We start from the raw sequence: 26544 nt of genomic DNA, 5'->3' as shown, positions 1-26544 counted from the left end.
CCTTTGTTTGCCTCCACGTCTTCACTCCCGTAAATACTGTCACAGTGAACAGGGGGTTGATGTGTCTTTTTGAATTTTGGTGTTTCTCCACATAGAGGCCCAAGAGTGGGGTTGCCCGGTGATGTGGTAGCTTTATTTTAAGTTTTTTAACAAACCTCCATACTGTTCTCCCCTGTGCCTGGTACCAAGTTACCTTCCCAAACCAGCGCAGGAGGGTTCCCTTTTCTCCATGCCCTGTCTCGCCTTTCTTGTAGACTTTTTGATAATGGCCCTTCTGACGGGTGTGAGGTGATACTTCGTTTTGATTTTGATCTTTCTTTCTGTAATCATTGGCAATGGGGACCTCTTTCCATGTGGTTACAAAACAAAACAAAAGTAAACAAAACGGTGTCCGTTAAATTTCCCTCTTGAAATGGCTTATGGCAAGTCCTCCATAGTTTTAAATGTTTTTCGATTACCTACCCTAGAATGTTCCTTGAGGGTTGCTGTCATTTACAGCCCCTGCAAGCCCTTTGAATATTAAGTGCCGGTAAGCACAGTTTTTTTTTTTTTAACATCTTTATTGGAGTAAAATTGCTTTACAATTGTGTTAGTTTCTGCTGTATCACAAAGTGAATCAGTTATACGTATACCTATATCCCCATACCCCCTCCCTCTTGCGTCTCCCTTCGACCCCCTCCAACCCACCCCTCTAGGTTTTCACAGAGCATAGAGCTGATCTCCCTGAAGTACTGGTTTTTAAGTTGTTGTTCAAGGAGTTGTACACTAGGTGGCAGCACTTCTTCAGGCCCAAGTCTGGTTCCTGGGCAATCAGAGCCATAGAAAAAGTCCTGTTTCTGGGTTAGATATTACAGTGGAATGTGCCAGAAGAAACAGCTAAGGGCTGGCGTCTCATTGCTGCTTCCCCCTTACCCTTCAGCCCCAGGAAAATCCAACCCCTGCCCACACGACAATGCTGAGGGTACTGTCGTATGTAGGTGGGGGGATTCCGAGGAAGGAGGCTGCCTCTGGGAACCCAGCACCAGGAGACTTGGAGACCTGGTGACTTATCAAAGCTCTTACAGCTGTAAGGTCCACCGGGCTTTGGGTGCACTCGGCTTGGTTGAGCTGTACGATGGCCCACCTGGATCTGGAGATGGTGGTCCCATCCCCAGGTAACCTGGCTCTGCAGGTGCAAGGGGGGCTGATTTGCTGGCCCATCCTCCGTAGGCCCCTCAGCTCCGCCACAGTCCAGCCTTGGGACACAAGGCTGCTCAGGCTGCAGGGATGTGACACCAGCCCAAGTCACCGAGGCCTGTGGGGAATATCGTTGGGGTTTATTTTGTGTGTGTGTGTGTGTGTGTGTGTTTTCCCCACACATTGTTCTTTATCCATTCATCCGTCGGTGGACACTTAGGTTGTTTACATATCTTGGGTACTGTAAGTGATGCTGCAGTAGATAAGAGGATGTAGATACCTCTTTGAATTAGTATTTTTCTGTTTTGCAGATAAACACCCGGAAGCGGATTTAGTGAGTCCTATGTTAGCTCTGTTTTTAAATTTTTTGAGGAACCTCTGTGTTTTCCGTAGTGGGTGCAGAAATTTACATTCCCAGCAATAGTCTACATGTGTTCCATTCCCATCCTCCCCAACACATTTCTTTTGTTAACGGCCACTATAACAGTTGTAAAGTGATATCTCATTACTGTCTTGTTTGTATTGGAAAACTTCACAGATTTTCCTGAGCACTCTGTACCTGTTTTGGATGTATACTTCCTGTCATTATAAGCCCACTCTCATGCTGTTATATTCCAGACTCTCCACATCCTCCAAGCCTCTCAAATAATTCCTTTACTCTCTAGCGCTCAGGAAGTTTAATTGACTCTAATTAATTTAGAAGTGTTCGTTGCCTCATTCACTGCGCACCTCGGTCAAGGAGCAAGAAAGCACAGGCTTCAGTTTTCCCATACTTAACAGTGGGGTGGAGAGCAAGGGGCGTGGTTCAACTTCGCTGGCGGAACTACCAGAGTCGTCAAAACGTCGCAAAATTACCCACCAACCTCGCCTGGCCGGTTTTTCCTGCGCCTGCGCAGAATCCGCCGCTGGCCTGCGCTTGGGGATTCCCTTCCGTGCCCTCGAAGACTTGGCGCTCCTCCGTGGTCCGTCTGCCTTTCTTTCGTTTTAGGCGTCGACGCAGGCGCGGCTGTTGAGCGCCGAGCAGTCGATGGAGATGGTGGCCTCGACCGCTTGAGGGGTCGTGGAGGCCCCGAGCTCGGGTCGGAGAACTGGACAGGCCTTCGCGGCTGTGGGACCGGGAAAGGTACACGGGGCTGGGCGTGCCTGCGGGGCTCTTGTCAGAAACCGGGCGGGCGGGCCGTGCGGGCGTGGGATCCGTGTGTGGTGGGTGTGACGTGCGTGGTGGGCGCTGGGGCTCTCGGGCCGCGCGTCTCGCTCGTGTGCCCGGGGTGTTTTTACTCCGTGGTTGCTTGGGGTTGTGTGAGCTCTGTAGCGTTACGCGGCTGGGGCGGCGGGGGGCTGTCTCCCAGGAGCGTTTTCTGGGTCTTCTGTGGAGGTTTAGGCGTTTGGCTTCGGGGGTTTTGTGGTGCCTATGTGAAGTTGTCGTGTGTGCTTTGTGGGGATGAGCCTTTTCACCCACCGCACTGTGGGTGCGGTGATGGGGCGCGTGCACGTCACGTTGAGTTACGTGGAGGGTGGTCGGGCGGCCGGGGGATGTGTGGTAGCTGCGGCGTGTGGCCGGCAGCTCTCACGCTAGACGTGGAGTTGCAGGAGATGTGGGTTTTATTTGGACTTTGGACGTGATTTAGGGTGCGAGGGTCTCGCATATGTTGTGGACGTGGGGCCTGGCTTGGTGGTTTGTGGTGGGTATTTGGTATATGATTGTAGGGCTCGTCCGTTCATTCATTTATTCACCCTTGGAGCGTTGTTGAGATTTTCGGTGTTTTGTGCCGGGCACTGACCCGGGGAGTGTGGTGTGGGGAACGAGGACGTGGCTTCTGCTCTCAAACAGCTTACAGGCTGTTGGATTAAGTCGCTTTGTGTACCTGTGATTACAAATTGAGATAAATGCTATGAGGAGAGGTGCAGGGCTGCCCGATGGGAGAATGCGTCAAGCAAGAAATTCTCGAGGAAGTGAGGGTGTCTTGAGATATGGGGAGTGTGTGTTGGTAGCGTGAGTGCGTGGGAAGGAAGGGGGCTCGGGTGAACCCCTGGCTGGGAGGGGCCGGGAGCTGCTTTATCAGCGACCGTCTGGAAAAGGGGCTGAGATCTGAATGTATATAACCATTGGGCTTTTTAGCTAGAGGAAGAAAACAGGGACCTCGTGTTTCATTTGTTTATTTCCTGGGTCACTGCCACTCTTCAGCTTTGAGGGCTTAGGCAGTTCCTCCTCCGTGGCCCTGTTAGCAGGTCCATCCACAGCTCAAAGATGACGGTCATACATTCTCCCTGACTCTGTACTGTGGTTTGTGGCCTCAGGTTCTTGGGGAGAAATTTCTCTGCTTTTGTGGATTGGTTTTGTCTGCATTTCCCTATGGCTATGCATCTTTCTGAGGTGACATTGGAAGTGACTTTGCCGTGGCCTGATAAAACTGAAAATGTAACTTATTAAGCCCTGAATTGTATAAGCATCAGCTTCTTTTATTTTTGAAGCAGTGAGAACGTTAGGCTTGCTGGTTTATAAAGTCTAGTAAGTTTATTGGAGAAAAAGTACCCTACAAACGTAAGACACAGAATAGATTTTTCTTTTTGATCACTAGGTTTCTAATGCTCCTCCTTAGACTGAAGCTGGAATTTTGTTTGATTTGGTTTGGTTTGATTTTTAGCGCAGGTGCTATCCCTTTTATATCAGTGCCTTTTTGACAGAGGTGCAAGAGCTCCATATATGTAGTTGAATAAATGGTCAAGGTAAAGAGAGTCAAATAAAAATTTGTGCTTGTTGATAACTATTTCAGACATTTCCCCAGCGGCTAAAGTGGAATACAGATTATGAAGCTAGATCATTGGAATGAATGTTAGTGAATTGCCTTGGTATTGTGTTTACTGTTGAAGTTGTATTTTCCTTTCTTCAAGAATCTGTGCTTTCCCTTTCACTGAGTTGCCATTGTCCAGTGATGTTCTCATATCTTAGAAAGTTTTGTGTTTTGGTCTAAGGATTCGAGAAAGCAGTTTGTGTTCTCAAACTTGCACTGAAAAATGTTAAGTACCCTTCCTGAACTGTGAAAAGGACAAGGAAAATTCTCAATTGCTGCTAATTTGCCTGAATTGGTTTCCCCCCGCTTCTTTCCTTTCTTAGGACTCCTACTCCAGAGAGGATACCTCATCCAGGGCCGTGATGCCACTTCCCCATCACTTGTGTGCTGCTTGGTTAAGCTAATGCTGCGGATCCCTTGTCTCTTGTGGAGGAATCAAGCTGACTCTTGGCATGAGGACCCTGCCTTGCGGGGGTTGAGAGTGACACTGCCATGGCTTCTCTGGATGACCCAGGGGAAGTGAGGGAGGGCTTCCTCTGCCCTTTGTGCCTGAAGGACCTGCAGTCTTTCTATCAGCTGCAGTCACATTATGAGGAAGAGCACTCTGGGGAAGACCGTGATGTCAAAGGGCAAATTAAAAGTAAGAGACAGGGACTCTCTGCTTATCTCATTCTGTCACTGGGAGCTTTAACTCGTGGGATGGTTTTCATCAGCTACCATGTTGCCACCGTAATATGATAAACAATACGAAATTAATAATAATAATAGAGAACATATTTCTAGTGCTTTCCATGTGCCAGGCATTATTCAAAATCTTCCCAGTGTATTAACTTCATTTAATTCTCACGATAACTATGTGACTATGAGCCCATCTTACTGATGAGGATACCAGACACAGAGAGATTAGACACAGAGATAACTTGCCTGAAGCTGCAAAGTGAGGTAGAGCCCGGCTTTGAACCTAGTAAGTGTAATTACTGTCCTCTGCTGTCTCTTGCTAGAATGTTTGAATTACCTAACTGCCAGCTTAAGAGGGTTTGGGGTGGAATTCCTTTCCTTTGCTCTGTAAGTGGAGGCACATTGTACACCCATTTACCTGTCACAAATTCAGGCCTTCCTGCCATCCTTACTTCTTCAACTAGACCTTGTCCTCTGCAGCACAGGAAAAGGAAGATTATGGTTGAAATATAAGGAGTTAAACCCAAAAAGTTAAAACTTGGTTTTTGAGCTTCCAAGGACCCTCAGGTCCTGGAGGTTTGCAGAAAGAATTTTTCAGATTTTTGCTATACAGATTATTCATTTCCCGAACTTTAGATTCTAACCCCTAAGTATGATGCTGGTGCTCTGGAATTCACTTTCCTAGTGATTCAGTTAATAGCTGGCCACATTTCTGAAGGCAATGAGATTGAAAAGGTCTATTGCTGTATTCACAATTCTTTGTTGGGTGGGAGAGAAAGGAATGATCCATGTATTCCTAAGCAGACTCTGGTCTCCACACGTGTGAGTCACATGCCCCTTGTAATCAAAGTCTCACTCCATGTCTCACTTTTCAGTTCAGAAAAAAAGAGTTGTTGAAAGTATTAACATTTATAACTTCTGTCAAAAATATGACAAAGTCAAACATTTTCAAAATCCTGAAGGCTGCAGTGGACTAGGTGGCTTCTGGCTATAGAGGCTGGAGCAGAGTCATAACTCTGAGGAGACCCAAAAGGAAAAAAAAAGAGAAATGTATGTTCTTTCACATACATTGTTATTTCATTTGACTCTCCCAACAACCCTGCAGGAAGGTGTTGGTCTCATTTTATAGAGAAAAAGTGAGGCTCAGAGATGTGGAGTGACTTATCCAAGGTCAGATAGGAATTGATGGAGGTAGGCCTTGACCCCATGTCTTCCATCACCTCTGAGCCTAATGCTCCTCTTTGTGCGTGGCATCACTGATGAGGTGAGGCCCTGTATTCCAGTCACGGCATGCACTGCAGCTGGAAAACTAGCAAACGAAGGGACTGATTGTCTAAGGGTCCTTTGGATAACTGAAGGGCCTCCATGATTTTCAGTGAGCATCTAGTCTTAGTGCCAGCTCAACTGAGTCATATACCGTGATATCACTAAAACCTTGATGCCGGTGGGTGGAGAGATTAGAGAATGTCCTCACATTCCTGTGATGACTGCCCTTGTATTAGGGGAAAAATGTGTAAGATTATCGAGGGAATAACAGATATAGGACCTTCTGCTGCTGACTGAATTGAAGTGAGGGTTGATCCTGAGTAGTAGCTGGAGAGAGACCGGGAGTTATCAAATTTAGTTTCTCTTTTCTGTCAGTGTCTGTTTCTCTCTGCTTTTCTGTTTCTGCCTCCTTTGAGAGACAGTGAATTTCCTGCTCCTTTGGCTGTGAGGGGAAGACAGGCAAAATGAATAAGGCACCTAGATTTTAGTCCCCTTTTCTTTCATGTAGCTCATAATCACAAAGTCAAGAAGTCAAGACTTGGGCTTTCTTTTCACTAATGAAAAGGAGAAACCTGGTACTGAGTTGAAGAAATGCTTTGGGCCGATCAGATACTGGAAACTACCTCTTCAAGTGGAGTTCTTTCCTCCTACCTCTGCTTCCTTTACTTGGCTTGTTTTGGGCTCTTGGAAAACCTGGGACTGGAAATAACTCTCAAAGATGTTAGCTAAGGGGCCGGGCTGCAAGCACTAAAGCCCGCTTTTATTAGGAAGGGCATTTCTAATTCTCTGTTTAGTGTCCGTTACAATGGAAGGCTGCAAGAAGGTCCTTCTTTGGTTGGCTCAAGCTTTGGTTCTAACTCTAGCATAATCTCTTAAAACTAGCCTCACCATCCCTGACAAGGGCAGGTTATGGGCTACTTTCTCTCCTAACTCACAGTATCTCACATCAGAGGGAAACTATTTATGTATATAGCCCATTGTCTTCCTGGTGCCTTCACTAGGCTTATTTATAGCTACCTTCTGTTATAAAAAAGCCATCCAAACCTTTCAGGAAGGATTCAGTGTCTAGTGCATTTTGTGTCTAGGACATTTGCCTTATCTGAGATGCATTTTTTTTAACAAAGCCTTTTCAGGACACAAGGGCTGTCAGTTGAATTTAACTTTCCTCATTTTCTCTGTTCCTCTTAATCAGCCTCTTTTTTAGGAAGCTTGAAATTTGGGAGACACTCTGGTGTTCATTAAGATTCTGATTCCATTTGTCTTGCTGGAATTTGGGAGGCAAGACCCAAGGCTAGGGAATGACTTACCGGGGGATAGACTGTACTATCCATAATGTCCTCGGGACTCCCCTGGTGGCGCAGTGTTTAAGAATCCACCTGCCAATGCAGGGGACATGGGTTCGAGCCCTGGTCCGGGAAGATCCCACGTGCGGTGGAGCAACTAAGCCCGAGCGCCACAATTACTGAGCCTGAGCCCTAGAGCCTGCAAGCCACAACTACTGAGCCTGCGTGCCACAACTACTGAGCCTGCGTGCCACAACTACTGAGCCTACGTGCCTAGAGTCGGTGCTCCGCAACAAGAGAAGCCACCACAATGAGAAGCCCGTGCACCGCAATGAAGAGTAGCCCTAGCTCGCCGCAACTAGAGGAAGCCCGAGCACAGCAACGAAGACCCACTGCAGCCAAATAACAAATAAATAAATAAAAACATAATGTCCTCATATTCCTGCTATTTAGCTCTCTCTCTTTACCTTTCGAGCTCTTGACTTGGTGTTTTTGTCCTCATAGAAGCACATAGTTCCTCTTGTGTACTTCCTTGGCCCCGAGCTGTTACAGTCCTTGAATTTCTTTAATTTTGTCTGAAGTAGTCTCTTTTATATTTTATGGCCCTAGGATTTTAGACTAGAGTTAATCATAATAATACTGCTGAAATCACAGTCTGCGGCTTTCTTATGGGACCCCAGACCCAAGAGTTCCCTTCCGTACTACATATCTAAAGTACAGATCTTTGAATTCAAGAATCTCTAGTTCAGAACCAACTTATTGGTACAGTTTGCTGATGTTCCTCAGCCTGCAGTTGAGTCTCTCCTTAACTTTATAATTGATTTAAGCAACAAGATCCCTGTGATGTATATGGGCTGGAGGATGGAATTGGACCAGTAAATGGGATTGTGACAGTGATTCTAGAAGTTTTCCTCCTTCCCCCATACTACTTATGTCCTCAGAAAATGAAAGAACCCTGATACAGGAGAAGCCATGAAATGCATTGGGACCCTGTTGATAGGTGAAATCTAAGTGCTTTTCCTATAGGACCTTGACTCTCTACTGGGTTATCTTCGTGGATTCATATGGTGTTTGTTCCATTTTTCAAGGTCTTGTCCAGAAGGCTAGGAAAGCAAAGAACAGGCTGTTGAAACGAGAAGGAGATGACCGAGCTGAATCAGGGACCCAAGGATATGAGTCTTTCAGCTATGGAGGGGTTGATCCTTACATGTGGGAACCCCAGGAGCTTGGTAAGAAATTCTTTTCATTCGTTCATTCATTCAGCAAATGTTTATTGAACATCTATATGTTTTAAGAGTTGGCTGAAGAGACACCAGTAAATCAGAATGGTTGTAAGCTTCTGAACCTTGTGTTCTAGTGGGGGGAGAAAATGGACAAGAATGAGCTGGGCCTCTACTTTGTGTTAGGCACTGCATTAAATGCTTAAACTCTGGTTTAATCCTTACTGAACTCCATGGGGACCTCCCAGGGTCAGACAGCTAGGAAACTGCAGAACTGGGGTAGGGATCCAGGTCTTTGACATCAGCCCAGGTGCAGTCCATTGACTGGGCTGTCTCTTCTTGTGTAGACATTGATTATCTCCCTACTGAGAAGCACTGGTTCGTGCAACTTAATTTTCTGAAGCATGTAATTGTGTTATCATCTGCTTCCTTTCAAAATTACCATCTTTTCGGGATGATGAAAATGTTCTAAAATTTATTTTGGTGATGGTTGCACAACCCTGTCAATATACTAAAAACCATTGAATTTGTATGCTTTAAATGGTGAATTGTATGTATTTGAATGATAACTCAGTAAAGCTTTTACCAAAAAGATCATGCCACATGGAGTTGAACTAGCTAATCTTACATGTCCTTTAACTGTTGAATGATAGTGATCATTAATATAGTATTTTCTATCCATGCGATGGGTAAATAATGATTCTTTCGTAGTAGTTTATTATACTTTGTTTTGTTTTGGGGCCGCTCTGCATGGCATGTGGGATCTTAGTTCCCCAACCAGGGATCGAACCCATGCCCCCTGCATTGGAAGTGTGGAGTCTTAACCATTGGACTGCCAGGGAAGTCCCATAGTACTTTATTATACTTTGATACTCATTATCTTGTTCACCTTTCACAAAAGCCTTGTGAGGTAGAAAGGGTAGTGATGCTCATTCCATTTATAGATGAGAACACAGGCTCTAAGAAGGGAAGTGATATTTACCCTGGGGTCATCTACCAAATAGTGCTGCTGCAGGATGTGTCTTTTATTTTATTTTTTAAATAAATTTATTTATTTTATTTACTTTTATTTTTGGCTGTGTTGGGTCTTCATTGTCGCGCACAGGCTTTCTCTAGTCGCAGCGAGCAGGGCTACTCTTCCTGTGGTGCACGGGCTTCTCATTGCAGTGGCTTCTCTTGTTGCGGAGCACGGGTTCTAGGTGTGCGGGCTCAGTAGCTGTGGCTCGCGGGCTCTAGAGCGCAGCCTCAGTAGTTGTGGCGCACGGGCTTAGTTGCTCTGCAGAATGTGGGATCTTCCCAGACCAGGGATCAAACCCGTGTCCCCTGCCTTGGCAGGACGATTCTTAACCACTGCACCACCAGGGAATCCCAGAATGTGTCTTTTTGGAAGAGGAAAGTCCTAGAATTACACTATCCAATATGATAGCTACTAACTGTATGTGGCTATTTAAATAAATCAAAGTTAAATAAAATTAAAAGTCAGTTCCACAACCACACATTAGCCACATTTTAAGTGCTCAGTCTCCATGTGTGGCTAGGGGCTACCATGTTGGAGAGTGGAAACATTTTATTTTCATTATGGCAGGAGAAAAATGGCTTAAAAATAAGATTATATGCATATATTTATTAGTTACATATGAAGGACCGAAACATGAAGGAGACTTTTCAAGCATACGAATTATTAGCTTTTTGATAGCTTATTTCATGATTGCCAGTGTTAAATTATCAAGGTGATTTACTGATTAACTTACCTGTTTCAGCAACTGAAGGAAGTCACAAATTACAAAAGGTCACGTGAATGGCAAATTTTAAAAGTTAACGTGTATTGTCACTCCTAAAAATTCGAAACTAAAATTTAATTAGGTGTTAAAGTTGATTAGGGAAGAAGAAAAGCGTGGATGCTTAAGAGTGTAGCATAAAGATCTAGATATGGTAAAGCAGCAGTCCCCAACCTTTTTGGCACCAGGGACCAGTTTCAAGGAAGACAGTTTTTCCATGGACGATGGTGGAGGGTGGATGGTTCAGGTGGTAATGTGAGCGATGGGGAGCGATGGGGAGCTGCAGATGAAGGTTTGCTCGCTCTCTTGCCTTCCACTCACCTCCTGCTGTATGGCATGGGTTGGGGACCCCTGTGGTAAAGTACCTAAATGAATAGGCCATCATTGGGTGGAAGAAATGAAATGAGTGCTGAGAGGGTTGAGGGGGCAGGGCCGGCTTTCAGAAGAGGTGAGATTGAGCAGGTTATATTTCAGATGCACTGAGACAACAGGCTACTTGGTTCCATTTGTGTGAGGAGGTTTGTCCTGGGTCTTGGCTGCTGGACTGAGAAGTTACCAGTTTAACTAGCCCCCTCCAAGGGCATCTATTAGCGTTTACATTTGGGGGGCTATTTTGAGAAGGATTGTTTTTATTCTGATGAAAAACTATATTGTACCAGCTTTGAAAAGTACAGAAAAGTATGAGATGTTTAAAAATTGCCCATAATGTTACTGCCTTTTTATTTAACAAAAATTCATGTGCCAGGCAGTATTCTAAGGATTTTATAAATTTTAACTTCTGTAGTCCTGATAACAGCCCTGTGGAGTAGGTACTACTGTTTTCCCCATTTTATAGCTGAGTACTCCAAGTTACAGAGAGGTTAAGGAACTTGTCCAAGGTCACACAGTGTGTGGCAGAATTGAAACTTGAGCACAGGCTGGCCCCAGAGTTCAACCTCTGTCCTTAAGGTCTTTCCTATCATACTTTGTGGCCCCAAGGTGACCACAGTTAATATTTTAGCAAATTTCCTTCCATTTGCTTTTCTAGTTTTTTAATTTTTAATAAGACTCTAATGGACTTCCCTGGCAGTCCAGTGGTTAAGACTCCGCGCTCCCAACATAGGGGGCCCAGGTTCAATCCCTGGTTGGGGAACTAAGATCCCACATACTGCATGGTGTGGCCAATAGATAGATAGATAGATAAATAAATAGATAAATATAATAAAATCCTAGAATGTTTGAAATTCAAGGTAGAGAGGCTCCCTCAGGAAAACGACAAGTCGTTTATGTCACCACCTCCCCTCCTAGGTGCTGTGAGAAGCCATCTTTCCGACTTCAAAAAACACCGAGCTGCCAGAATTGACCACTATGTCGTTGAAGTCAATAAATTAATAATCAGGTTAGAGAAGGTAAATCTTTTGTTTTAAAACACTTTTTTTCTGCAAGTATAAATCTTCTGGGGGGAGAATTACATTTCTGTAGCATGTGTCTTGTATATTGTGTATATCCAATGCTGGCAAGGAAGCACCCCCCCTAGAGCTGTGCTGAGGACGTGGTGGATGGTTCTAGCCTGGGCTGGCTTTACTGAAGGTGGTGGCCCAGGTTGATGACTGGCCACATATCCCGCTTCCCTTTTTCTTCCTATGAAGGCCACTTGACTGCTGGACAGCCTTTCTGCCTTTAGATCCTTTCCTCGTTTGGGTGTCCCAGGGACAATCACGCAGTGAGGCATAGTGTGTGATACCATGTGATGGCAAACAGAGAGGCTAGTAACCAGGCGTGTGAGGAGTACCCTGCCAGGGCCAGGCAGTGTGGGAACCTCTCGTCCTGTGGTTGGTTTAAGAGTGTGTCTTCAATACCACGATCGCTCTGTTTACTTTAACCCTGGAAATGCTTGTTGTGTATAAGCTGGGTTGTGTGGTGGGCATGGCAGCAACCACACGGGTTCAATTCTTTATGTGTACTTCGTAGGGCAGAAATATGTGACCACTTTCATTGTCCAGGAGGACTGTGGCGAATCGGGGGGCTCCCATTGCTTTCAGTAGCCACCCCACCGTGCCCTTGCCTACCCCTGGTTATTGCTTAAGCGGGTAACTGACAATAAAGAGATTGGAATGGGTCATGCGAAGGGAGGTACCTTCTGGATGTAAAGCTAATACTGTATCCCCCACAAAGTTGTTTTTGTGACATTTTGGGTTTGGAGACGACAGATAAGACTTGAGCAATGCTGGTGTGCTCATTCCCACTTGGTGCTTCTGCCTGTAGAAAGTGTATACACCACCAGATTAATTCCTTCTGGCACTTTTTTCTCCTTGTCAGCTCACTGCATTTGACAGAACAAATACTGAGTCTGCGAAGATCCGAGGTAACTCTAGAACTTTGCTCACATTCCTTCTATTCTTTATCTTTCTTCTTGACCAGATCTCCTTTTTAAAATGGCCTACATTTATGTTTGTTTGGTTTTTGTTTTGTTCTTCCCAAAGCAATAGAAAAGTCCGTGGTGCCTTGGGTCAACGACCAGGATGTCCCCTTCTGTCCAGACTGTGGGAATAAGTTCAGCATCCGCAACCGCCGCCACCACTGCCGCCTCTGTGGGTCTATTATGTGCAAGAAGTGTATGGAGCTCATCAGCCTTCCCTTGGCAAGTAGGTGATGGGGAGGCGGGCCCTGGACCCTGATCTCCTTTTGAGACTAACTTGTTTACTAATTACCACTGGGTGATTTGGGGGACTTTTTAAAAAAATTAATGGCCCATGGGATCTTCATTCATTTACTTGTTTATTCCTTGAAGCCCATTACAGCCTAGGCCCTGTGTTAGGGACCAGTGATTCAATGGTCTGTAACAGAGGTTGGCAAACTTTTCCCATAAAAGATCAGGTAGTAAATATTTCAGGCTTTGTGGGCCACATACGGTCTCTGTCACATTTCTTCTTCTGTTTTAAACAACCTTTTTGAAGTGTAGAAACCATATGTAGCTTGAGGGTCATACAAAAACAGGCTGGACTTGGCTTGCAGGTTGTTGTTTGCCCACGTCTGGTCTATAAGCATCAGCCATTCCTTCAGGGAGTCCAGCATCCAGCAGGGGAGACACACTGACAAACAACTGCTTTATAAAGAGGCAAGTATGATGAGAGAAGTTGTGTCAGGCACATGGGAGAGTTGACGGAATCTTTTTTTTAAAAATAAATTTATTTATTTATTTATTTTTGGCTGTGTTGGGTCTTCATTGCTGCCAGCGGGCTTTCTCCAATTGCGGTGAGCGGGGGCTACTCTTCGTTGTGGTGCGCAGGCTTTTTTCATTGTGGTGGCTTCTCTTGTTAGGGAGCATGGGCTCTAGGCGTGTGGGCTTCAGTAGTTCTGATGAGCGGGCTCAGTAGTTGTGGCTCGCGGGCTCTAGAGTGCAGGCTCAGTAGTGGTGGCACACGAGCTTAGTTGCTCCGCGGCATGTGGGATCTTCCTGGACCAGGGCTCGAACCCGTATCTCCTGCATTGGCAGGTGGATTCTTAACCACTGCGCCACCAGGGAAGTCCCGAGTTGATGGAATCTTTGTCAGCTCTGCTTGAAGTGGCAGGTGAGGCTTTGAGAGGAGACTGTAGGAGGTGGTCTTAAAATGAGCAGTGGGCTAGTCCTTTCCTTTGAGCAAAGAGTCACAGACAGCTCACCGTCATATAGAATAGGCTGTAATGTCGTAATATGAGAGCCACTGAGTGCTGCTGAGGCCGCTGCAGAGGCTGAAGAAGAGTGAGAGTGTGGGTGCTCAGGGTCAGGAGGTGACGTTTGAGAGCAGCCTTGAAACACAACTGGGACTGCAGAGAGGTGGGGCAGGCAGGCATCCTGGGGAGAGTGAAGAGCTGGTGCTTAGGCGTGGGATGTGGAAAGGCCTGGGGAAGGTTAGTAGATGAGCAGGTACAGTAGTTGGGGGTGTGAAACACTGCTTGAGAATGTGGGAATGAGGCTGTAAAGGTTAGGTGGAACACAGTGTCCCAGTGGTCCAGAACTTTGAACCTCAGCTGGTTAAAGGTTGCAAAAGATGATCTCATGGGGTTTTGGCTAATTCTGGGACTTTTGGGGTAATTTTGCAACCCTGGAGAGTTCTGCTGACTCTGCATGTACCGTTGGCTGCAGGATGTCTGGATAACATGGGACAGAAGCAGATGCTTCCTCTGTCGAGCTCTGATGTCCAGCGGGCTCGCATTACCTTGATACTTCCCCTTTCTCCCTGAGGTGACTCCCTGTCTTACCTGAGACTTTATAAGCTATGTTTTGGGGACACTCTTCACCTTCCTTCTTTTGAGCTAATTAACTGACATTTACTGGGTAGCTGCTATGAGGTGGCCCTGTTGGAAAAAATATAGGGCTGCAGCTATGAATAAGACAGTTTCTACCCTCAGAATCACAGATTCCTAGGGCAGCTCTGGGGTGTACATAGAGCTATCACTACAGGGAAAAGTGGGAAGTGCTCCACAAGGGGTGATGTAGTAGAAACTGATAGAAAGGCAGATTGTTTTTGCCTCAAGGAATTGCGGGGGGCGGGGGGGCTTCCAGGAGGATGTGCCATTTGAGCTGAGCTTTGGAAGGGGTAGGAGTCGGGCGTTTGGGCGTGGGGGAAGGCCGTGGAGGGTAGCCCAGGGAGAGCCTGGGTTGTGTCTCAGGCACGGGGCAGGGCAGTAGGTGGTAAGGCCAGGTTAGGGGTGGGCTTCAGAGCCTCAGAGACAGACTGTCCTCGGTTGCCTGGCTCTTTGGCAGCTGCACTGGGCATCCATCCCACCTCAGAGCCTGAGCCCGGAAGGCAGAGGTGTGGGTGCTTCTCACCTGTGGGCAGAGCCTGCTCTCGTGCCACCCCCACCGTTGGACTCCACTGCTGTTGTGGCTGGTGGGGTGATTGGAGGCTGCGGGCTCACTGCTGCCTGTCCTGTGTTGTGCTTTACAGACAAGCTCACCAGTGCCAGCAAGGACTCCCTGAGCACTCATACCAGCCCCAGCCAGTCACCCAACAGTGTCCACGGCTCCCGCCGGGCCAGTATCAGCAGCGTGAGCAGCGTGAGCTCTGTCCTGGACGAGAAGGATGACGACCGGATCCGCTGCTGTACACACTGCAAGGACACACTACTCAAGAGAGAGCAGCAGATCGATGAGAAGGAGCACACCCCTGACATCGTGAAGCTCTACGAGGTGATTCGTGTGTGGCCTTGAGTCTGATTCGAGAGATCTGGCTGTTGGTTATATACATGCCTGCAGATTTTGGAGAATGCTTTGGGAAGTCATTCCCTTGAATCATTTTTAGTTTTTGCCAAAGGGCACTAGCTAGGGCCCTGGGTGAGTCGCAGAGTCACTGGGTATGTTGCAACAAACTTGTTCCCTCACCCTTTCATGCCCACTTGACAGCGGGGTGGGGGGGTGATTAGGGGCTTCTGTGGCCCAGGGGCAGGAGGAGGAAGGGTGGTTGCCACGGGGTGTAGACAAGTTCTGTGGGTGGGCAGGAGCTGGAGCTGGTGGTGAAGAGTGGGCTGGAAGAGTCCTGCCACACTCACTTGGAGTTTGAGAAACTGCCCGGAGGCTTAGAGCTTCCTCTTTTAAGTCCATTCAAATGCCTCAGCTCTCATTACCACCAGCAACCCTGGAATGCCTTCAGTAGATGCTGCTTTAAAGGAGCAGAGTGTGGTGCCAGAAGCTGGGATTTAGAGTCAGACTGGGTGTGAGCCTGGCTCGGCCTCCTAATGGCCAGGTGAGGCCTGCAAGATGAGAAGGATGAGCCAGGTTGGGGTTGGGCAGGGAGGTGGTAGGAAACGGGGAGGAGGAAACCCGCCCAGGCATCGGAAGCAGTTTGTGCAAAACTGAGCAGAGGAGGGGTGTATCCTTTTTTTTTTTTTTTTTAATAGATTTTATTTATTTATTTTTGGCTGCGTTGGGCTTCATTGCTGCGCGTGGGCTTTCTCTAGTTGCGGCTATCAGGGGTTACTCTTCGTTGTGGTGCATGGGTTTCTCATTGCGGTGGCTTCTCTTGTTGCGGAGCGTGGGCTCTAGGCACGTGGTTTTCAGTAGTTGTGGCACGTGGGCTTCAGTAGTTGTGGCTCGCAGGCTCTGAGCTCAGGCTAAGTAGTTGTGGAGCAGGGGCATAGTTGCTCCGCGGCATGTGGGATCTTCCTGGGCCAGGGCTCGAACCCATGTCCCCTGCATTGGCAGGCGGATGTTTAACCACTGCGCCACCAGGGAAGCCCCATGGAGGGATGTGTTTTTGTCTGATGATCACTGAATGGTCACTGGTAGCAGTTCTGTAGGTCACAGTGGCTGTATTTCTGAAACCACCATGAAAATACTCAGGCTACTAGAAATGGTGTTAATTAAACCCTTGCTGAGCTGTGGATGTAGCCATTGTCCATCCTTTATGTGGAGCTCATGATCTGACAACTCATTTTTGTAAATAGCTGCCACGCTTTTGGCTTCCTTCTTTTTTGAAGTGAGCCCTGGCAGTGCCTTGTGCTGGTATCTGGCATCACCTGGCAGATACAGGACATAGCAACTAATTTCTTTTTTCTACCTTGGTAAACTCAGATGACTTGTGTCCTGGAAGGCCTTGCTCCTCTCAGAAACATCCGGTCAAACATCCGGGCTTCCCTGGTGGCACAGTGGTTAAGAATCTGCCTGCCAGTGCAGGGAACACGGGTTCGAGCCCTGGTCTGGGAAGATCCCACATGCCACGGAGCAACTAAGCTCGTGCTCCACAACTACTGAGCCTGGGCTCTAGAGCCTGCAAGCCACAACTACTGAGCCCGCGTGCCACAACTACTGAAGCCTGTGTGCCTAGAGCCCACGCTCCGCAACAAGAGAAGCCACCGCAATGAGAAGCCCGCGCACCGCAACGAAGAGTAGCCCCCGCTCGCTGCAACTAGAGAAAGCCCACGCACAGCAACAAAGACCCAACGCAGCCAAAAATAAATAAATTTATTAAAAAAAAAAAAGTTCACCCTCGCTTTCTTTCCTTCCTGCAAGCTTTTCTTGTAGAGTAGGTCTAAATCAGGAAATTGATAACAACAAACAAAACAAAACAGAGCTAAAAACCACTCTGCACTTTTTTCATTTTATAAAACTGCACATTTTAAATACATCTGTAGATTCAACATAACCTCTGGGTAGGCTTTTCTGTACCTTGAGAGCACAACTCACCTCTTCTTTTTTGTTCTTAGAAATTACGACTTTGCATGGAGAAAGTTGACCAAAAAGCTCCTGAATACATCAGGATGGCAGCATCATTAAAGTAAGCTATTCCTCTCTGTTTTACTAATTTAGTGGTGACTGTTTTCTGGCATTTTAGGTCAATTCTTTAGTAGGTGAAAATGACATTCCTAACTCTGCCCAGGCTTTTCTTCTGCCACTGACTGCAGAGAATCTTCGTCATATCTGTATTTCTTTGGGGTGCATGTTACAGTCCTGTGTAGTCATGTTCAGTCATGTGACCCCAGCTTTTCTGATTGAGCGGGTTTAAGAAGGGCCTTGGACGATAAGCACCACTGCCAAGTGCAGCATCCGGAGGTGAGCAAGGGCACTGTGCCTCATGCTTGTGCCTGGGTAGATGCCATTCAGGGTGACACTGAGGTGTCAGGGCTGAGAGCAGACATTTCCTTTAGGTCAGGGGTTGGCAGACTTTGGCCCTCGGGCCACATCTAGTGTGCCATCTCTTCTTTTAAAATTAAGATTTAATTCACACACCATAAAATTCACCCTTTTAAAGTGTACAGTTCAGTGGTTTTGGTACAACCATCACATCACATTTAGTACAACATTCACAAAATTGTACACCCATCAGCACTGTCTTAATTCTGAAACACTTTCATCATCCTAGTAAGAAACCCTATACCCGTTAGCAGTCCCTGCTCCATCTCCCTTTCTCTGGCAACCACTAGTCTGCTTTCTGTCTATGGATTTGCCTAGTTTGGATATTTCATGTAAATAGAATCATAGATATATGATCTTTTGTGTCTGGCTTTTTTCACATAATGTAAAGTTTTCAAGATTCATCCCTGTTGTAGCATGTGTCAGTGCATCATTCCTTTTGTGTGAAGCACCGTGTGGGTAGACCACATTTTGTTTATCCATTAGTCCCTTGGTGAACATTTGAGTTTTTCCACTTTTGGCTATTGGGAATAATGCTTCTATCAATATTCATGTATAGGTGTTTTGTGGACATATACTTTTATTTCTCTTGGGTATATACCTAGGAGTGGAGTTCTTGGGTCATATGGTAACTCTGTGTTTAACTTTTTGAGGAATTGCCAGACAGTTTTCCAAAATGACTGCACCATTTTACATTTCCATCAGCGGTGTATGAGACTTTGAATTTCTCCACATTCTTGCCCACACTTATTTCAACATTATAAATACAATGTTATTGGGACACAGCCATGCCTGTTTGTTTGATTACTGTAGCTGATTTTGCACTACAGCAGCAGAGTTGAATAGTTGCAACAGAGACTGTATGGGCCTCCATAGCCAGGGGGGAGCTACCGTTGCTAAGCATGTTTCCAGGTGTCTAACTCTTACGCCTCCGAAGACCAGTTCTGAAGTGCTTTAAGTAAGTGCCTTTCAGTCTGTCACTCATTCACTCAGTGGATATTTAGCAAGCACGAGTTACGTGCCAAGTGCTGTTCTGGGTGCTGGGGCTGCAGCAGTGGACAGTGGAGACAGCTTCATTATCATGGGAGTGCAGACCGTAACCAAGTGAACAAGTAACGCACATGATGATAATGCCAGGCATGATAGGTGCTCCGAGGAGATTATAGTTGGTTGATGTGACTGAGACCAGGGCAGTGATTTCGGATTTGGGCCAACCCTGTTATTTTCCACATGACTTGGCGTTATCAAGACAAAGTGCAAGTCTTTTTAGTTCTGATCTGATGTTCTTTTTGCAAACTGTGCAGTTAGAGATGATGAAACAACTTTATTGAATCTGCAGATTACAGCATACACCAAGATTTTTCCAGCTAGGCCTGCCTTATAGATGGAAAACAGGTAAACACAGCAGTTCTTTCTGTTTATTTAACTTAAATTGCTGTTGCCTCAGGAAGAGAGTTGAGTGGCCATTGCTGAGGCTGGATTAATAGCTTGGAGATCATTTGAAATGTTTCTCTTCACAGTAAACATTGTTTAAGCTTGTCCCATGTGCTAGTTACTAGGGGTATAAAAATGAAAAGCCATGATCACTGCACTTGGAGTTCAGCAGTCTGGTGGGAATGGCAGACTAGTAAAGGAACAATTCTAAGACCACATGATAACTGTTGCTGTTCCTCTGAGACTGGGGTTAAGCCACCTCTGGCCTTCCCTGATGTCCCATCCTCCACCCTGGGCAGAGTTACTCCCTCTCACCTCCTTTCTTGAGTTGGAGTCCAGGTGATTTTCTCACACAGGGAGCAATTGTTCGTGAGACCTGGGAGCATGGGGCAACTGACAGTGCCACGTGGGCCGTGGCTTGGATTCCTTGGTCAGCTTTCCTATCATTCCTCCGCTCCCTGGGTAGTCTTTGAGTGAGAAAAGAAAGTGCCTTCTCTTACGTGGTCTGACCAACTCATTTAGTAAACCACTTCAACCGTCTTACTAGATGCACTGAAATTGTTCACGGAAAGTAGGCTGAAGTAGATTCAGTCACATTTATTTTGGCAATGAGCTTAGGAGCTGGTCCTCAAAGACCTCGGCACTAGTGTGTCCCTATGGTGTCTGCAAATTAAAAGCAGTTTCTAGTTGATTAGCACTTATATTTTGAAAAGGAATGAGCACTGCAATATATGCAAGAGTCTGAAATGCCATTTGGAGAGAATTAACTGTCTACCCCTCTGTGAGTCCTTTTACACCACACTGTCCGTTCAGTGCAATGACATTTAGATCAAACATCTCTGTGATTTCTCCCTAGTGCTGGAGAGACAACCTACAGTCTGGAACATGCCAATGACCTTCGAGTGGAAGTGCAGAAAGTGTATGAGCTAATAGACGCTTTAAGGTAAGGTCTGTTAGGTGATGTCTTACGTGCTGCCTTGAGTGGAGGAGGTGCTTTGTTAATGAGTGGTGGGCGGCCAGCAGACCTGAGCTTACCCAGTCCTGGTGATAGTGGGAGTGTGTGAGGAGGAGGCTGAGGGAGTTGCCAGCTCTGGCACTCAGTGCATCTCAGTAACTTTCGGTTAAGGATTTCTATTGTTCATTATTATTAAAGGAATAGGAGTTGATTGACACCAGCTGTGTGCCAGTCACTGACTACTTCCACACAGAGTAGCTCCTTTATTATACCATGGTTACCCTGTGAGGTAGAGATTAACATCCCCATTTTATAGGTGAGAGAATGCACCACAGCTAGAAGAAGGACTGGAGCCCAGATGGAAACACAGATTCTTTTCTTCAAGTTGACTGCTGCCTTGGTTTTTTTTGGCTGCGCTGTGCAGCTTGTGGGATCTTAGTTCCCTGACCAGGGATCGAACTGAGGCCCATGGCAGTGAAAGCGCCGAGTCTTAACCACTGGACCACCAGGGGAGTCCCAGTCGCTGCTTTTTTTTTTTTTTTTTTTTTTTTAGTCGCTGCTTTTTAACTGTGGATTGGCTGTTGGGGTTACATCAGCCCTTTGCAGTGTAGGAAGTACTGTGACTCAGAACAGAGATGCGGAACTCTTGTCCATCTGTACGTGCAGGGCTAGCTACGTGGTTTAGGGTCTGCTGCAAGATGAAAATTCAGGTCCCTTGTTCAAAATTAAGGATTGTAAGACAGTGATAGCAGAATATGAAACCAAGCACAGGGCCCTTCTGCTGTGCTGGTCACTCACCCACGACGCTGGCCCTGCACCAGTGGTCAGTGCCTCGATGGCTGAGTGTTTGTCGTTCACCCTGTGCTTGTTTGGGGCCTTGGGTACAGCCAAAGGGTAAGAAATGGGCTTTGCCTGCAAGGACATTTCAGTGGAGTCTCTAACCCATTTCTCTACACATGTTGCTGGCATGCAAGCCTGGTGACTCGGGACTTTTCACCCATGTTTCTGAGGCTGGCAGTGCCTGTTACGGTGATGTATTTGTTCCAATTCAGTAAGAAGATCTTAACCTTAGACTTGAAGCAGGACCCTCCACCACATCCAAACACTTTACGGCTACAGAGGATGATCAGATACTCAGCTACGCTTTTTGTGCAGGTAAAGCCATCCTGGGGTGGCAGAAACGCCGCACTCGCCTCCCCTGCTCTTCTACCACTCTGAAGGCAGATTGGGCCAATGGCTTGTTTATTTTCTGTTTGTACATTTATTACTTTTTAAGGTTATAAATGTGTCAGTCACATCTAGAGAAAAATCTGGATGTCAAAGAAAAGTAAATATTCCTTTTAGTCCTATGTCCTTAACACCATCCTGCCTCATTCTGATATATTTTCTTTTTTATTCCATTTGCACTGGTTATATAAAGTAGTTACATATGCTACTTATAGTAACTTATATAAGTAGCATATTTGCAAGTTTAGGCCTTCTTATTGCTGAATTTTATATCATAAGCCCTTTTTTTTTTTTTGGTGGCGCCACACGGCATGCAGGATTTCTAGTTCCCCGACCAGGGATCGAACCCATGCCCTCCGCAGTGGAAACACCAAGTCTTAATGACTGTAGTGCCAGGGAAGTCCCATAAGAACTTTTTTATGTGGTCCTCAAACAGCTCTTGTTTGAATGACTACAGAATAGTGCTCTGTGTACACTATCCTTTAACTATTCCCCTTTCACTGGGCATTTGATAGATTCCCATTTTTTGCTGTTGAGGATTGCCTGATGGACATACTTGCACATAGCATTTCCTCCTTGGGATAAGCTCCTACGGGACTCTTCCTGGGCCATTGGTTTGGAGGAAACAGGTGACAAGGGCGCACTAGACGTAGGTGGTTGGATCTAAGTTGTTTCTACCTCAGAAAGCCCTTGTGAGAGTCACAGTCAATCCCCTGTGGGGCTCCTGACAGAGATCTAAGCGTCCTGTTGGGTTAGTTTCCCAACATCGTAATGCAGAGAATGAGGCCCTTCCTGCTTTTGATTAGTGGCTGTATTCCACAGTCATTTGATGAGTGCCTGCTGAGTCCCAGGCAGTGTTCTAGGTGCTGGGTATCCTGCCATGAGTAAAGACAGACATTCCTGTTCTCATAAAGCTTGTATTCTAGAGAGGGGAATAGAAAAGAAACAACTAAAAAGTATAGCTTAAGAGGGTGGAGAGTGCTGTGGAGAAACGTAAAGAGCGTGGGGTTGGGGCTTTGACGGAGGCTTACGGATGTAGACAGGGAGGGCAGGAAAAGGCCCCACTGAGAGGGCAAATAACTGGGATGTCTGGTGTTGATCATTTCATCAGGAAAAGGCTGGCCTATTTGGAAGTTGGCTCTGCTCCGATTTCAGCGTTAGGTCCTTCCCTGCTCTGCTCATTAACGTGATTGTCCGAGAGTGGGGTAGTTTAGCTTAAGTGGGCTCTCACTAGAGGGCTTCAGGTTCACTTTTTCTCCTAAAAGGGTTTAAGTGTAAAATTGCCTGTGACCCCCTACAGGAAAAGTTGCTTGGTTTGATGTCACTGCCAACCAAAGAACAGTTTGAGGAACTGAAAAAGAAAAGGAAGCAGGAAGTGGAGAGGAAGAAGATCCTGGAGAGACGGGTGAGTGAAGCTCAGGGATGCTGGCGTCCTGGCTTCTTCCCTGCGGCTCCCTTGAGCACAGAGGCTTCCTCAGGCTCCCAGGAGGTCCTGTGAGGTTGTCGTTAAGTCAGAACCTCTCACTCTCTCTAGTTTGCATTCTCCTTCTGTTCTGTTTCTGGCCTCTCTCATCTTCAGAGGTCAGGGTAATTATTTTTCTCTCCAGGTCCTATTTTTCTTTCAGAGGTTCTACTGATTTTCTCCTGTCCAGAATACCATAGAGACTGGCAATCCTCCCCCTGGTACAAGCTGCAGAGGACCCAGACACCAGGGAGTTCTTTCTAGAACACTTTGGAATATGCAGTATTAAACAGAATAATATGTGTATTTAAGATTGTGTGAGGTTCTAGTGTAGATGAATGGTAATAGACCTCAGAGATTTAAGACAAGTACGTGGCCAGTGAATCTAAGATTGAGAAAAGCTTATCCCTTAACTTACTGTTATTTGGTATTTTAATTTTGAAAATCAGGGTGTGTCCCTCCTTCCCTTCTGATAAAAAAGCCTGATTTGATTTTAGCAGTTGGATATCGTAGTCCTGAGGTGGAGAATTGGAGTCTCACTGACACAGGGATAGCGGGACCGCAGAGGGTGGCTGGCGGTGTGGCTGTTGGCCTGGTGACCGTGTTTCTTCTCTTTGGCTTTGGTGTCTCCCCAGGCTGCCCTGGAATCCCAGCGAAGGCTTGAGGAAAGGCGCAGTGACCTGGTGTCTCATGCGACCAACGGGGAGGTGGTGTCCCTTCGCGGGGGCCATGCCCCGTTGAGAAAGGCTGAGGGCTGGCTCCCGCTCTCTGGAGGTCAAGGGCAGGTCGAAGACTCGGACCCACTCCTCCAGCAGATCCACAACATCACATCCTTTATCAGGCAGGCTAAGGCCGCGGGCCGGATGGATGAAGTGCGTACGCTGCAGGAGAACCTGCGCCAACTGCAGGACGAGTATGACCAGCAGCAGACAGAGAAGGCCATTGAGTTGTCCCGGAGGCAGGCCGAGGAGGAGGACCTGCAGCGGGAACAGCTGCAGATGCTGAGGGAACGTGAGCGGGAACGAGAACGGGAGCAGTTCCAGGCGGCATCTCTGCACACGCGGACTCGGTCCCTGGACTTCCGAGAAATCAGGCCTTTTCAGTTGGAGCCAGGCAGAGAGCCTCGCAACCACCTTGCTCATGCCTTGGATCTGGGCTGTTCCCCAGCTCAGAGCAGTGCGGCACCCAAGACCCCTTCACCCAGCTCGGCTCTCGAGCCCATCAGACTGTGGTCTGGGCCCCCAGCCCTTGGCCAGGAATTCTTCCCCCAGAGCACCACGTCGCAGCACAATGAGGTGCCCTCCCTAAATCCCTTTGATGAGGAAGACCTCTCCAGCCCTGCAGCAGAGGGCACGGCCAGCCCTCCTGCTGCAGAGCCTCCTCTCGGCCCTCCAGCCTGTGTCCTCAAGGAGTACAATCCTTTTGAGGAGGAGGAGGAAGAGGAGGCAGTGGCAGGGAATCCCTTCACTAGCCCAGACAGCCCAGCCCCCAGCCCCTTTGACGAGGAAGATGGGCATCCCCCTCAGAGACCCTCAGGACCTCCTGTTCCTGGCAGCCCCTTCGAGGAGGCCCCCTGTACTAACCCGTTCGAGATGGACAGTGAGAGCGGGCAGGAGGGCGAGGAGCCCATAGAGGAGGAGCTCCTCCTCCAGCAGATCGACAACATCAAGGCGTACATCTTCGATGCCAAGCAGTGCGGCCGCCTGGACGAGGTGGAGGTGCTGACGGAGAACCTGAGGGAGCTGAAGCACACCCTGGCCAAACAGAAGAGGGGCGCCGACTGACCATGATGGGCAGGGCGCCTTTGGGGCCTGGCAGGAGCCAGGGGAGCAGGAGGGAGGGCTGCTGGAGTTGATGGACAAGGAGGAAGGGCGAGATTTAAGCTGCACGCAGGTCAGCGGGGGAGGAATCTGCTGTTTCGTGCTGTGCACTTGGAGCTTTTTCCATGATAGTTGAATAATAAAATGGGAACTAGAACAGGAAGAATCAGCATGCATTTGCTGTTTTTCCTGTTTTTTTTTTTTTTTTTTTATAATTGGGTTTTCCCTTTAGAAGGGAATTTAAAACTTCACTGCCGAGATATAACTAAGCGCAGTTCTGTTGGGCCCTGGGCAGAAATGGCTACTGTGTACCTCTTGCAGCCATTTGCTCCTGCCTGGTGTTTGGTCATTATGCAGTATTATAGGGCAGCCTTATATAGGGCCCTTCCTTTAGCCAAGACAGACAAGATAGAGTCCTGTTCCTCGGCTCTGGAGGAAGTCTGTCCCCATTAGGGTATTATGTTGCTTTTACCTGGGACTTCCACTGCTCTACTGGGCACATTCTGCCTGTACAATGGAAGGGGGAGGTCTTGCTATGAAGGCAGTATTTAAGACCCAGGAAAGCCCAGCACCTCTTCTTAAGAGTGGGTAATGGTGGTGAGGTTTCACCGGGGTCTGTTTCCCTCTTTGACTTCTTGTTTGTCTCTTTCAGGAAGTTAAACTCCCAGTGCAGGGGTATCACTGTGAGTCTGATCGTGAACTTTTTACAAAACAGGAGTGGGTAACTTTTTGGTTGATGGAGGTGGTATAATTTGGGAGAAGAGTCTCTATCCAAGTGTGGCTCTGTGGAACTGAATGACCGCTGGGACAATTGTCTGTCCCCAGAGAAAGCTTCCTCTAGAGCTTTGGCAAAATAACTCTGAGCTGGGCTTTTTCAGACTTTTTCATAGTTTAGGAATTGGTGACCAGGAAGCTCTTGTGGAACATTGTCAGAAGAGTTAAAGCTCCCCTGAGTCAGAAGGTCAATTAAAATAACTTCCAAGGCTAGTTGATGAGCCTTCTTCCCTTTTGGTTCATCTTGTGCTGACCGTGGACACTGGTGAGATATTTTTTTACCAATGTTTAGTATTAAGAAACTGAAATGGGGAATTCCCTGATGGTTCAGTGGTTAGGACTCGGCGCTTTCATTGCTGACGGCACGGGTTCAATCCCTGATCAAGGAACTAAGATCCTGCACAGTGCACCGTGTGGCTGGGGAAAAAAAAAAAAGAAACTGAAATGTTTGAAAGAGGCACAACCCAGGATCATTTTGGTAGAATCGCAGTACTTGAACTCTTCACCAATTAAGGGCAAAAAGGGAAATTGTTAATTTAGCTCTGGTGCTTAGGTTTACAGGAACATAACCCTTAACTGACATCTGCCATCTTGATACCCAAGTGTGCTCAGCTCTGGGTAGAGTTCCTGCAATTATGCTTGTTAACTACTGAACAATAACTGACCACTAGTCACTTTATACCCCTTAACTAACTCTGGGTCATACTCTCAATGGTTAATGGTGTGAGAGTTGAAATTCACTTTGTTACATTCTGGGATGACCTCTCTTGATCTTGGGAAGGTCTGAAAAACATTGTGGTGTAAAGGTAATCTGTTTTTGTATTGACACTATTCACATTTCTTTAGCACCTGCTGGATCTTTGGGCTGAATAAGGGGGTCCTGTATGGGGATGTGGGAATGGGGAGTGGGTGGGTGGAGGGTGTGTGGAGGACCCCTCGAGTCTGGGTTCTCTTCACAAAGGAATGTGAGTGGGTTTGAGGTCAGCCAGTTACCAACCTTGCTGATTGTCATGGTTTTGGGAAGTTGGCCGTCAGGCATATAAAATGTTGCCCGGTACAGGCATTTTTTCTTCCTCAGGGTCATTGCC

General features: G+C 47.0%; 1 protein-coding gene across 1 annotated transcript; it reads left to right on the top strand.

Annotated features, from left to right (window-relative positions):
* The first annotated feature begins 2201 nt into the window (after positions 1-2201).
* Positions 2202-26312, top strand: RBSN (rabenosyn, RAB effector). The gene is made up of 12 exons (XM_082847636.1): positions 2202-2299; positions 4292-4608; positions 8284-8424; positions 11481-11581; positions 12492-12537; positions 12656-12817; positions 15104-15345; positions 17358-17428; positions 20075-20161; positions 21226-21328; positions 22701-22805; positions 23498-26312. Exons 2-12 carry the CDS (start codon positions 4461-4463, stop codon positions 24644-24646), a joined length of 2355 nt encoding a protein of 784 aa, XP_082703762.1. The 5' UTR covers positions 2202-2299; positions 4292-4460; the 3' UTR covers positions 24647-26312.
* The last annotated feature ends 232 nt before the right edge of the window (positions 26313-26544 follow it).

The sequence above is a fragment of the Leucopleurus acutus genome (assembly GCF_964270905.1).
Source record: "Leucopleurus acutus genome assembly, chromosome: 10".
Taxonomy (NCBI): Eukaryota; Metazoa; Chordata; class Mammalia; order Artiodactyla; family Delphinidae; genus Leucopleurus; species Leucopleurus acutus.
Note: the sequence above shows the minus strand (reverse complement) of the source record. Positions and strands in the feature narration are given on the sequence as shown.

Coding starts and splice junctions, on each gene's coding strand:
- RBSN (XM_082847636.1), top strand. CDS start 4,461: ATGGCTTCTCTGGATGACCCAGGGGAAGTGAGGGAGGGCTTCCTCTGC. Junction 11,582..12,491: donor TAATAATCAGGTTAGAGAAG/GTAAATCTTTTG, acceptor TCTCCTTGTCAG/CTCACTGCATTTGACAGAAC. Junction 20,162..21,225: donor GAGCTAATAGACGCTTTAAG/GTAAGGTCTGTT, acceptor GTTCCAATTCAG/TAAGAAGATCTTAACCTTAG.